The sequence below is a fragment of the Nothobranchius furzeri genome, chromosome 5, assembly GCF_043380555.1.
Source record: "Nothobranchius furzeri strain GRZ-AD chromosome 5, NfurGRZ-RIMD1, whole genome shotgun sequence".
Taxonomy (NCBI): domain Eukaryota; kingdom Metazoa; phylum Chordata; class Actinopteri; order Cyprinodontiformes; family Nothobranchiidae; genus Nothobranchius; species Nothobranchius furzeri.
In genome coordinates, this window is record NC_091745.1 from 60,108,338 (window position 1) to 60,121,561 (window position 13,224).

A 13,224-nucleotide genomic window follows, 5' to 3' on the forward strand; every position below is an offset into this window, starting at 1 on the left:
CTCATTCGTGGTTTCACTCTTCACACAGGAAGCTGCTCTCCTTGCTGTTCAGTGACACAGACCTGGTTATACACCTGATCCAGACTTTTATTAGATTTAGATCAGGTCCATAAAGACCTGAAAGTCTAGGTTCCAATTCATCCATTCATCCATTTTTGGCTGCTTATCCAGAGTCTTGTTATGGGGGACAGCAGCCTAAGCCGAGAGGCAGAGACTTCCCTCTCTCCAGCCACTTGGACCAGCTCCTCCAGGGAATCCCGAAGCGTTCCCTGGCCAGATGAGAGACATAGTCACTCCGGAGTGTCCTGGGTCTTCCTTTAGGTCTTCTCCCGGTTGGCTGTGCCTGGAAAACCTCACCAGGAGGCGTCCAGGAGGCATCCTTACCAGATACTCGAGCCACCTCAACTGACTCCTCTCGATGTGGAGGAGCAGCAGGTCTACTACCCAAAGTTTGTGACCAAAGGTGAGGGTAGGATCGTAGATCAACCAGTAGATAGAGAGCGTTGCCTTCAAACTCGGCTCTCTTTTCACCACGACAGATCGGTACAACGCACGCGTCACTGCAGACACAGCACCAATTCGCCTTTCAGTCTCCCGCTCCATCTTCCCCTCACTCGTGAACAAGACCCTGAGATACTTTCTCTTAGGGCTGGGCGATATGGCCTAAAATAAATATTTTATTGGATTTATTGGAGGATTTCTCCTCGATAACGATACATGGACGATAACTACAGGTATGCGCAGAAACAAAAGTTGTCCACTAGAGGGGGCTGTCAGGTGCATTACCTTGAGTCACATTTTTACATGACTCCAGGTGGTACAGCTTCTGAAAGGGACACGAACATTGCCAACCTACACATATCTTTTAATTTTTTTATTATCAAATTTATTGACATGGGAACAATTATCTCGATAAAAGTCAGACATTTCGATAACAATTAGTTTTTGTTTTTTTTGCCCAGCCCTACTTTAACTCCTCTACTTAGGGCAAGACCTCATCCCTGACCTGGAGAAGGCATTCTAACCTTTTCCAACTCAAGAATATGGTCTCTGATTTAGAGGAGCTGATTCTCATCCCAGCTGCTTCACACTCAACTGCAAACCACTCCAGTGAAAGCTGGAGATAACATTTTGATGAAGCTAACAGGACCCCATCAACTGCAAAGAGCAGAGACCTGATCCTCAGGTCACCAAAACTGAGCCCCTCAACACATTGGCTGCACCTGGAAACCCCATCCATAAAGGTTATGAACAGAATCAGTGACAAAAGCAGTCTTGGTGGAGTCCAACTCTCACAGGGAACAAGCTCAACTTACTGCAGGCAATGCGGATTAAGCTCTGACACCGGTCATGTAGCACCTAGCAAACCGCATCAGAGGGCCTGGTACTCCATACTCCCACAGCACCCCCCCCCCCCCCCACACACACACACACACACACAAATTCATCCCTTAAAGAAAAATTATTAAAACAAACTAAATAAAAGAAAGAATAAAACTAAAGTTGGAAGCTTTAAGCTCATTCTGTAACTTTAATGAAATGAATGAATCAGAAACAGGACCTGAACTGTCGGTCGGTCTGCAGAACCTCAGCTCTGACCTGCAGTGCTGCAGAGGTCGTGACCCCTGGGCCGGGGAGGCCGGGACGAGTGCAATATTGGAGGGGACATGACAACAGTGCACCGCATCCCGGACCTGCCCGACCCCGGGAGGAACCAAACTCACATGCCCTGAAACACACACACACACACACACACACACACACACACACACACACACACACACACACACACACACACACACACACACACACACACACACACACACACACACACACACATTCTAAACATCATAAAATTCAAAACTTTCATTAGATTTTAGAATTATTTTGATTTAAAGTTTTGCTAAATGTCTAAATATATCTTCATAAACACAGAGGCTTAAAAAATCAGTTTACAGATTATTACAGACATCTGAGCCGTGCAGAACCAAACCCAAGCGATCCGATCCTAACCCATTCAGTCAGTCACCACCCAAACCAGAAAACTAAAAACGTTCCACTGAACCTTAAACCTGTTACAGCTCCTTTATTAAATAATTTAAAACTTTTACAAAATGTATTAGGTAATGCTTCCTTTTACAGTTCCCTAATTACTAGGTACTTACATGGTAATTACATAGTAAGTTAAAGTGTATTGTTGTTTCTGAGTTCTTTAACAGTTATTACCATGTAACTCAGGTTCAGTTTTATTTTTTATTTTTATTAATCATTCCCAGTAAATACTGCTTCACACAATAACTATACTTTAATTACAATTATACATATTACACAATAATGCACTTTAACTTACAATGTAATTACCATGTAAGTACTTAGTAATTAGGGGACTGTAAAAAGAAGCGTTACCATATAAGGTAATATTATAACATTTGGTTTAAAGTTTAAAGTTCAGAAAAACTGAGTGAATAACAAACAATTTTAGCACGTTGTTTTATTTAGTTAAGATTCATGAATTTTCTGTCTTATTAAAACTGTTGTGTTATTTATGAATGACCTCCTTATAAATATTACACACATTCACACGGACAATTTCAAAATTAATTTTGTAAAAATGAAGCTGTGAACTGATTTCTTAATAAAAAAATAAAATGAAAATACACTTTGTTTAAAATAAAATCCTACATCTCATTCAGAACATTTATTTTCTAGTTATTTTGGTTTCATCAGTCTGAGAGGATTTTAGAATAATAAATAAAATCTGACTAAAAGTTAAAAGAAAACAGCCTAAATGTTCCAGATCAAACTGAACTTTTAAGGAGACCTGGACAACATTTTTGTTCTGATTGTGGAATATTTTGGTTTAATTTTGAGTCTAAAACGCAAGTCCACTAGTAAAAACTTCAGCGCAGTTTAAAATAACCAACATTTGTTAGAGTTTACCACAACAATCAGATTCTGGTCAGATTGCTAAAAGGATATCTATAAACTCACCCTCATTCCTCCTGTGGCCTCCCTAGGTCTGATCGTGTTCTCCTGCAGGTTCTGGTCTGTGGAGGGCCTCGTTCCATCATTCTGGGTTTTATTTGGCTCTGCCCCACATCCCCCGCCCACCCCTCCTCCCTCTAACTCTAACAAAGACCCTGAGCTGCTCAGCGAGGCGTGGAGGGGCCCTGCTGCACCCCTGAAGGGTTTTAACCTCTTCTCTTCTGGTCTCACTCAATCATGATTTAAACTTGAATTTCTGAGCAGGTGGGCTGAAACAAACTCACCTGTAGAGAAAGAGGAGCAAGTGGAACTTCTCCTGCAGGCAAAAACTCACCTGGAGTACCATCAGCTGCAGGTGGTTGAACAGTAGTGTTCCATTGCTGCCCCCTGCTGGATACGCGAAGTCACTACAGAAAACACCAAGGTTTGTTCCTTATTCTTTAAACCAGAACCTCCATTTTTTTTTTATCTTCACAACGTTAAGGGATATTTTAACTTTTAAATTAATTTATTTCAAAGATTCTCAAGAAATAAATCTAAATGTTGAAAAACAGGGGGAAAAGTATGTACTTTTCACACAGTAACACGTTTCATATGAAAATGTGATCAAATCTAAAATACAAATACAAATGTTCAGGTTTTATTGGCTGAATATTTTAAAACTAGCAGTTGTCATCCTTTTACACTGAACAAAAATATAAATGCAACACTTTTGTTTTTGCTCCCATTTTTCATGAGGTGAACTCAAACATCTGAAAATTTGTCTACATACACAAAAGACCCATGACTCTCAAATATTATTCTGAAATCTGTCTACATGTGTGTTAGTGAGCACTTTTCCTTTACCAAGATAATCCATCCCACCTCACAGGTGTGGCATATGATTAGACAGCATGAATAATGTACAGGTGTGCCTTAGACTGCCCACAATAAAAGGACACCCAAAAATGTGCACAGTTTTACTTTATGTGGGGTGGGGGCAGAAAACCAGTCAGTATCTTGTGTGGCCACCATTTGCCTCACGCAGGGCAACACATCTCCATCGCATAGAGTTAATCAGGTTGTTGATTGTGGCCTGTGGAATGTTGGTCCACTCCTTTTCAACAGCTGGGTGAAGTTGCTGAATATTGGCAGGAACTGGATACGCCAATCCAGTTTATCCCAAACATGCTTAAAGGGTGACATGTCTGGTGAGTATGCGGGCCATGCAATAACTGGGACGTTTTCAGCTTCCAGCAATTGTGTACAGATCATTGCAATACGGGACCGTGTGTTATCATGCTGCAACATTAGGTGATGGTCGTGGATGAATGGGACATTGATGGGCCTCAGGATCTCGTCATTCATTAAAAATGGCATCAATAAAATGCACCTGTGTTTGTTTTCCATAACATACGCCTGCCCATACCAGTATCCCACGTGTCAAATGTCATTGAATGTGAATGTTTGCCCACTCAAGTCGATTACGACGACAGACTGCAATAAGGTCCAGACCCCAATGAGGATGGCGAGAATGCAGATGAGCTTCCCTGAGACGGTTTCTGACGGTATGTGCAGAAATTCTCTGGTTATGCAAACCAGTTGTTGCTGCAGCTGTCCGGGTGGCTGGTCTCAGGCGATCTTGGAAGTGAACATGCTGGATGTGAAGGTCCTTGGCTGGTGTGGTCACATGTGGTCTGCAGTTGTGAGGCTGGTTGGATGTACTGCCAAATTCTCTGAAACTCCTTTGGAGACGGCTTATGGTAGAGAAATGAAATTTAATTTCACGGGCAACAGCTCTGGTAGACATTCCTGCAGTCAGTCTGTTGCACGCTCCCTCAATGGTTGCGACATCTGTGGTGTTGTGGTGTTTGATCAAACTGCACATTTGTGAGTGTCCTTTTATTGTGGGCAGTCTAAGGCACACCTGTACATTATTCATGCCGTCTAATCAGCCCTTTGATATGCCACACCTGGGAGGTGGGATGGATTGTCTTGGGCCCTGTCCACACGTAGCCGGGGATCTGCCAAAAGTAGATATTTTTCAACGTTTTGGCCTGTCATCCACACGAAAACGGAGTTTTCACACCCTCTGTGTGAACCAATGCAAAATCACCTTTGTTAGATGGTAAAAGTAAACCTCAGATCCTCCAGGTTCACCATAAAAATTGGTTATGTGATAATTAAAAACACCTGATTGGTGCAGGTGAGTGGGCAGGTCATCTCCAGTCAACAAGGATGGGTGATGTTATAAATATTAGTAATAAAGTTGTTAATAGTGTTACTAATGAAAACAACTATTAGACATTTCTATTACAAAAAAAATGGTAGACTGATCATGTAATTAAAATGTGTACAAAAACCATCTTAAAGAGATGTTTTTATCAGCTCAGAAGCAAATGGTCCATGGACCGGTACCGGTCCTCAGCCCACAGGATGGAGGACCCTGCTTTGGATGGAGAGGTTCTCCTTATTTGCTGTTTTCTCACTGATGAAAACAACTGAAAAGTATTTCTGATTTTAGCTTTGATCTTAAATCTGGATCCTGTTGGGTTTTAATTCTAAGTTTCATGTTTCAGTTTTACTCCATCAGTTAGAAACATGAAGCTCAGCTGATTCCTCCTCATTCAGCAGGCTGGAGGAGTGAGAACCGTCAGATTAATGAAACATGACCTGGAACCCAGAGACGGACAGAGTTCATCTTCCTGGAGGTCTGAAATAAAAATAAATGGAGAAGTGTGTGTGTGTGTGTGTGTGTGTGTGTGTGTGTGTGTGTGTGTGTGTGTGTGTGTGTGTGTGTGTGTGTGTGTGTGTGTGTGTGTGTGTGTGTGTGTGTGTGTGTCCGTGTGAGAGAGAGAGAGTGTGTGTGTGTGTGTGTGTGTGTGTGCGTGTGTGTGCATGTTAGTGTGTGTCCGTGAGAGAGAGAGAGAGAGAGAGAGAGACAGAGAGAGAGAGAGAGTGTGTGTGTGTGTGATTGTGTGTGTGTGTGTGTGTGTGATTGTGTGTGTGTGATTGTGTGTGTGTGTGTGTGTGTGTGTGTGTGTGTGTGTGTGTGTGTGTGTGTGTGTGTGTGTGTGTGTGTGTGTGTGTGTGTGTGTGTGTGTGTGTGTGTGAGTGAGTGAGGACAGTTGTCGTGCAGCAGGTGGTCGTTGGGGATTTATTTAGCAACGCTTGAAGCTCCCAGTCAGCTGTAAATGCAGCACGAAGCTCAGACCAGAACCAGGGTGGGACCTCTCAGGCCCTCTTAGTTCTGGACGGATCCGACCTTCACAATTTTAAAGTTATTTTCCTGCTGGTTTTCTTCCAGCGGCCGGAGCTCATGGATGGACTCTGATCCTGAACCAGCTGGAGGTGAGACACTAAAATAAACATGGAATGTTTACACATTAAAAACTTTAGTTTTACACACAAATCCAACATGAGAATTCACACACACAAGCATGCACACACGCACACACACAGTTCATTAACCCTAACCCTAACCAAAAACCAGTGTACCTACAAAAGTAAATCTGATTATTTCTCAACTAAAACACCAAAAAAAGCAACAGATGATTGTGGCCGTTTTACTTATTTTTGATTTTCAAAATCAGAATCAAAATATTCAAAATCAGTTAGATTTTAAATGTTTCTGTTGCCTTTTATTGACTAAAATTATTAAATATTTATATTTGTCACATTTAGCCGCAGAACATAAAATTTAATAAGAAACACATTTTAATTTGATGTGTAATAATTTTGTTGTCTTTCAGTCAAATTCTAGAAAATCTTCATTATAAATGTGATATTAATAGAGTCGCACTGAACTAAATGCTACAGACACCCAATGTTTTACAGTCTGTTGTTATTCATCATTAGTTACAGCTGAGGGTTTATTTGAGCCTGTAAGATATGTAATAATGGCTGAAAGTAGAATATTTCAGTATCTAAAATGTTTAATTTGAAGATCCATCCATCCATTTTCTTCCGCTTATCCGGAGTCGGGTCGTGGGAGCAGTAGCCTAAATCGAGAGGCCCAGACTTTCCTCTCCCCAGCCACTTGGGCCAGCTCTTCTGGGGAAATCCCAAGGCGTTCCCTGACCAGGTGAGAGACGTAGTCCCTCCAACGTGTCCTGGGTCTACCTTTAGGTCTCCTCCCAGTTGGACGTGCCCAGAAAACCTCAGGGAGGCATCCAGGAGGCGTCATAATCAGACGCCTGAGCCACCTCAACTGGCTCCTCTCAATGTGGAAGAGCAGTGGATCTACTCTGAGGGTAGGAAGCGTAGATCTACCGGTAAATCGAGAGGTTTGCCTTCTGGCTAAGCTCTCTTTTCACCACGACAGCCCGCCTATTGATCTTGCGCTCCATCTTTCCCTCACTCGTGAACAAGACACCAAGATACTTAAACAACTCCTCTTGGGGCAGGACTTCATTCCTGACCTGGAGAAGGCATTCAATCGTTTTCCTACTCAAGACTATGGTCTCGGATGTGGTGGAGCTGATTCTCATCCCAGCCTCTTCACACTTGGCTGTGAACTGCTCCAGTGAGAACACGTTCTGATGAAGCCAACAGGACCACATTCTCTGCAAAAAGTGTGCAAAACGGATCCCCTCACCACCTTGGCTGCACCTAGAAATCCTGTCCATAAAAGTTATGAACAGAATCAGTGACAAAAGGCAGCCTTGGTGGAGTCCAACTCTCACGGGAAACAAACTCGACTTACTGCCAGCAATACGGACCAAGCTCTGACACAGGTCCTACAGGGACCTAACAGCCCGGATCAGAGGACATGGTACCCCATACACCCGGAGTACCCCCCACAGGGCCCCCCGAGGGACGCGGTGGAACACCATCTCCAAATCCACAAAACACTTGTAGATTGTTGGGCAAACTCCCACGCACCCTCCAGGATCCCCCTAAGAGCATAGAGCTGGTCCAGTGTTCCACGGCCAGGACGAAAACCACATTGATCCTCCTGAATTTGAGGTACGACAGTCCGATGGACCCTTATTTCCAGAACCCTGAATAGACCTTACCAGGGAGGCTCAGGAGTGTGATCCCCCTGTAGTTGGAACACACCCTGCGATCCACCTTTTAAATAGATTTTGATTGAGAGGAAAAGAAAAAATAACATGAAGAACAGATCTGTAAAGCTCTGGTGAAAACAAACGCATTAGAGTATAAAGATTCCTTAAGCCTAAGATATAAATAACAGTCATTCCAGACGTGTGTATTTTTAAGTTGTGTGTGTGTGTGTGTGTGTGTGTGTGTGTGTGTGTGTGTGTGTGTGTGTGCGTGCATGCGTGCGTGTGTTAAATTTAGCCTTCACACACAGCCGTTCCAACATGTTAACCCTAAATGACTGAACTGATCAGATCTAAGATCAGCTCATTGCTGATTAAATCGTCTGATGTCTGGAGCAGAAACATCAGAAATGCCACCATTTTACTCCTGTCATGATTCATTTGTTAACATAATGATTTACTGACATCACAATGTCTGATACTTTTCCAGCAGCCCAACTTCCTGTAACCCTTTAACCCTGGAGCATCAGTATTAGTACATTCACCAGCAGCCTGCCATATCCCATACCAAAATGAATGAAAACACCTTAATTGATGGACAAAACCAAGACAGAAGGAAAGGTTTCTGGGTTAAAATTTAAAGAGAGCTCTTTGACAATCCAGGTTGGATCTAAAATCTGGTTTCCTGATGTTCTGTTTTCTCTCTTGATTGGATTAAATTTATTATTCCTAAATGTGGAAATCCTATTTTTATGAGCTGAAAAAATAAAAGTGCAGAAAAAAAACGAGTTTTAATCAATAAGATTTCATCCACACGCCTAAAACGAGACACAATGTTGAAACTCATCTGAAGTAAAACACTGAAACAAATCTTCATCTGATGAATCAAACGTTCAAAATCAAACAAACTTTTTTAATTTAATACAGTTAGTTTTGAATCTTTTTTCTGTTAGAAGTCTGAAGGTTGAACCAATCGTTGTGGGGAATCACTCTAAGCCCTGCCCCTCGCTGCTGATGTTTGTTCTACAGATAAAAAATCAAAACAGGCAAAAGTCCAACTGTGAATGACACAGAACCTTTAAAGTCCAGGGGTCTTATTTATAAAACATTGTGTAAAATCCTTACTAAAACTGTACTTGAGCTCAGCAAAAAAGATTTACTTACGCCTAGTAGGTTTGTGACCTATAAAACATGGAGTACACACAGCTGCACACAATCTCTGCTTTATAAATCACTAACTACCGAGAAATGTGCTCCGGTGTTTTTGGATCACATCCCGGGGTCTTGTTCTGTGTGTGCATGAAGCGGTACAAGTGGTAATGCTGCTGGAATTCACAATGTTATCCTTCTCAGCAGCAGCACTGCAGGTGCCCTCCATGTCCAAAATGTGCGTAAGCCAGGTCCTTAGTCAACTTAAAGTTGCGCACATTTTTCCGCTACGTTTTCTTTTATAAATCCCAAAGTTTGCATAGAAAGTTGCTTGCATAGATTTCTGACCCCGTTTTGCGTGTAAGCAAGCTTGATAAATGAGGTCCCAGCACAGTTTCAGCATCATGCTGCAGCTGGAAGATCAGACTGATGGTAAATGAGTCATGATTTCAGATAGCTTGTCCTCTCAGTGCTTCAGATCTCCAGGAACGTTCTCCTGGGAAAGCTTCCTGAAGCTGAAGTTCCTCATACATGTGGATCATCTATTCGGCTGGAAATTGGAGACGTTCCTGCTTCTAACAGCTGATCAGAGGCAGCTAATGGCCTCAGATGAATCTAATTCTTCAGAAATCAAACTTCTATTGTGATGACTTCAAACCTGCTGCAGTAAATTCAGATAAAACCAGACTGACAGTGAATGATGACCTCAGATAAACGGTTCTGATGGACCACAGAACACTACTTCCACTCCATCTGTGATTCATACTGATGAACAGCCGGGGAGGAGGCAGGAAGCATCATCTGTCTCAGAATTTTCTATGATAGGAGTAGCTCATTAACACCTGGAGGGGAGGGGGAGGGGATTCACACGCAGGTGAGTGTAACATTGTGTGTGTGTGTTTTTTCCAGAGTTCTCTCCTCTCAACCTGTCGTCGGCCTGCTGATGGAGTCACAGGCAGTGTTAAGAGTTGTCCTGTTACCATGGAAACCCTGCATCCACCTGACTTTGCTACTGGTCCAGCTGAGTCTACCTGAAGGTACACACACACAACTTCCTGATTCTAGGAATTTTACTGTGCCTTCACAGGAAGTGAGACGTCAGAATTGAGAAAACTAAGAAAGCAGATTTGAACCAGCAACCTTCCCTCTGAGGGTTGTAGCGTTATCAAGATCCTATTGTCTGCCCTTAACAGCTGCCCCTTCACACAGTAACATCGACAAGGTCGGACGCTTGGTTCAGTATGTTTACATTCCAGGAGAAGAGACAGAAGAAGAGAAGAAGAACGCTTTCCATTGATTAATCAAAGTACTTTATTTATGATAAAGCTAATCAGAGCATATGTTGATCATTAATAATCAGGTGAATGATCTGTGAAATAAAGATGTCATGAGTTATGTGTTTAATGAATAAACAGGACTGCTCTGATTAGCTACAGATGTCTCAGGAGCTGGAATATGGATTCTTCAAAGTAAAAGCCTTTATCCAAAGAGCATGTTCTTTTATTTTGAAGGAGAATTTCTTTAATCAGCAACTCAAGTTAAATCAAACCTTTTTTCCCCTCCTCAGTCAGAGCTTCCTGCCACATTCTGAGGTGCAACTCAGAGTTTGTGGCAGCGACCTTTGACCTGAGCAGTGGCGGCGGTTCAGCTGTCAGCAGGGAGGTGGTGAACGCCGGCTACTGCAGCGCTCTGCGCACCTATGCCATATGCACCAAGAAGATGGCCCGGCCATGTCGAGGTGACCTGGCATATCACTCTGCAGTTCAGGGCATCGAGGATCTGCTGATCCAGCATCACTGCCCCAGGGTGGGGCCCACGGCCCAGCCACGGCCTCTGCCTCAGGGCACACTGTCAGCAGACACCTGCTTGTACGAGAAGAGCTTCTACAGCCGAGAGGGCCGGTTGCCAGAGTTCCTGCACTGCAGCGTGTTTGGAGACCTGCACATTAGAACTTTCGACAACGACTTCCACACCTGTGCTGTGCAGGGGGCGTGGCCTCTCATAGATAATGAGTACCTGTACATACAGGCCACCACCTCACCAGCAAGAGGGGAGGCGTACCCCACAGTTCTGACCAAGGTGAGCCAAAGTTATCATTAAAAAATGGGTTTTCAGTTAACCACACCTTTAAATGCTGTGCATTTTACCCCATTCAGCCATTGTATTAAAGTACAGAAATATAATATTACTTGCCAAAAAAATGGAGCATAGTTGTTGCATGCACGATCAGACCATGCCCATTGGGCAAAAAATGCAGAATTAACATCCGAGCTCAAATGCATAAAGGACACAACTAATGATAAAGTTCAGATAATCAAAATGGCTGAACATTTTTCACTTGAGGCTGAGGCCTTCCATGGAGCTAGCTGCTAATGCTAACTCTGAATTTGTTTCTTGTGTGTGAAGCTAAAACCTCTTTAAAAGCGTTTTTCATGAGGAAACAAGAATGTAACATAGTCATTGGCTCCAAAAAGTAGATTTTGCATGATATAGGACCCTTTTAAGTCCTGATCTGGTCCAAAAATTCTGATCCAGTTCAGGAGATACTCCTATAAGCATTTGAAGCATCTAGATCCAAAGTTCTAACACTATTTTGGTTTCTAAAAAATAACCAACAGAATTCTGATCCTGCGTGATGATCAACCACCACCACGGAAAGCACTGATGTTTGTTGATCATTGGTTTTGTTTCTTGTCAGATCACTGTCATCTTTAAGAACTGGCGCCAGTGTATCGATCAGCAGCTGTACCAGGCGGAGTTGGACAACGTTCCTGCTGCGTTCGCTGACGGGTCGGTGTGGAGTGGCGAGCGGCGGGGTCACCGCAGCCTGACGGTTCGGACCGAAAGTCCAGGCCGTCACACAGAGATTCGAGCGGTTCACATCGGCACACTGGTGGTGGTGCGTCAGAGTGGACGCTCTCTCAGCCTCTCAATCCGCTCACCGCGGGAAATCGTGGATGCTTTTGGACCCGATCATGACCTGCAGCTGTGCATGTGGGGATGCCCCGCCTCTCAGAAGCTCAACACACTCCGCCCCCCTCTACTGAACTCTTTGGCACCTGCTGCTGTCAGTGCTGAAGACCACTGTGCATTGCTGCTTCCTGCCCAAGATGTTTACTATCAGGCATGCGTGTTTGACCTGATCACCAGCGGAGACCTGAACTCCAGTATGGCCGCCGTCAGCGCGCTTCAGGACGCCAGAAACATGATCTCCAACAAGGAGAGGGTTCACCTGCTTCCTGCCTCTCATGCAGGAAATACAAATCCATGTGTGATGCTGCTCCTGCTGCTTGGCATGCTGGGAGTTGTGGGCGGGGCCTAGACAGAGCCCACGGCCTGCTGAGAAGGTGATGAGGTTCTAGGAGCTGCTGAGACAGACAGCGTATTGTTTTCTGAGCTGCAGGTTCTGGTTCAGAAAATCTCAATGACTCACTGTGTCGCCAACTCTCCGTCATCATTTGATCTTCCGACGGAAGAAAGTCAAAAATATTTTAGATTAAATTAGCTGTGAAACGGTGCGAAACAGGGCCGAACAAACCAATTCAGTAATCTTTAGTTTTGTGTTTCCCACGGGTGAAGAGATCAGGTAGACCTGCTCTAGGTGTGTTACGGTTAACCCGGTGGAAGGAGTAACACTTGGTGGTTCGTCTGCCTGAGCTCAAATAAAATCTGTGTCATGTTGAATCAGAATTCATACAAAATGTATCCGTCCTCACTTAGATGCTGCAGTTCCTCACTAAGGTGCTTCAGAGAATCATTGGGTCAGGTTCTAACTGGTTTGCTGGTTGAGACTGGATCCAACTGGTTCTAATTGGATCTAGCTAGTTATGACTCGGTCTAACTGGTTCTAGGTGGTGTTAACTAGGGCATGCAGACTTTAGCTAGGAGGTGTGTTGGCCTGGGAATTTACTTGCTTTTTGACCTCGCGCTGACGCAGGCAGCAGGCTGCATCTTGATCACGTACTTGCTGCTGCACTACATGTAATGTTGGAGTTTTACACTAGGGGACAGAGTAGAGAACTCAGACCAGATAAAATCTCGGGCTTATAGGGTACAACCAAAACAAACATGGTGTCAATACATTGTAATAAATTGTAGGCCAGAA

At 43.6% G+C, this 13,224-nt stretch overlaps 1 protein-coding gene across 1 annotated transcript; it reads left to right on the forward strand.

The window, feature by feature from the left end:
- The first annotated feature begins 6,089 nt into the window (after positions 1–6,089).
- hjv (hemojuvelin BMP co-receptor) lies at positions 6,090–12,673 on the forward strand. The gene is made up of 4 exons (XM_015949647.3): positions 6,090–6,315; positions 10,029–10,156; positions 10,687–11,198; positions 11,818–12,673. Exons 2-4 carry the CDS (start codon positions 10,063–10,065, stop codon positions 12,439–12,441), a joined length of 1,230 nt encoding a protein of 409 aa, XP_015805133.1. The 5' UTR covers positions 6,090–6,315; positions 10,029–10,062; the 3' UTR covers positions 12,442–12,673.
- The last annotated feature ends 551 nt before the right edge of the window (positions 12,674–13,224 follow it).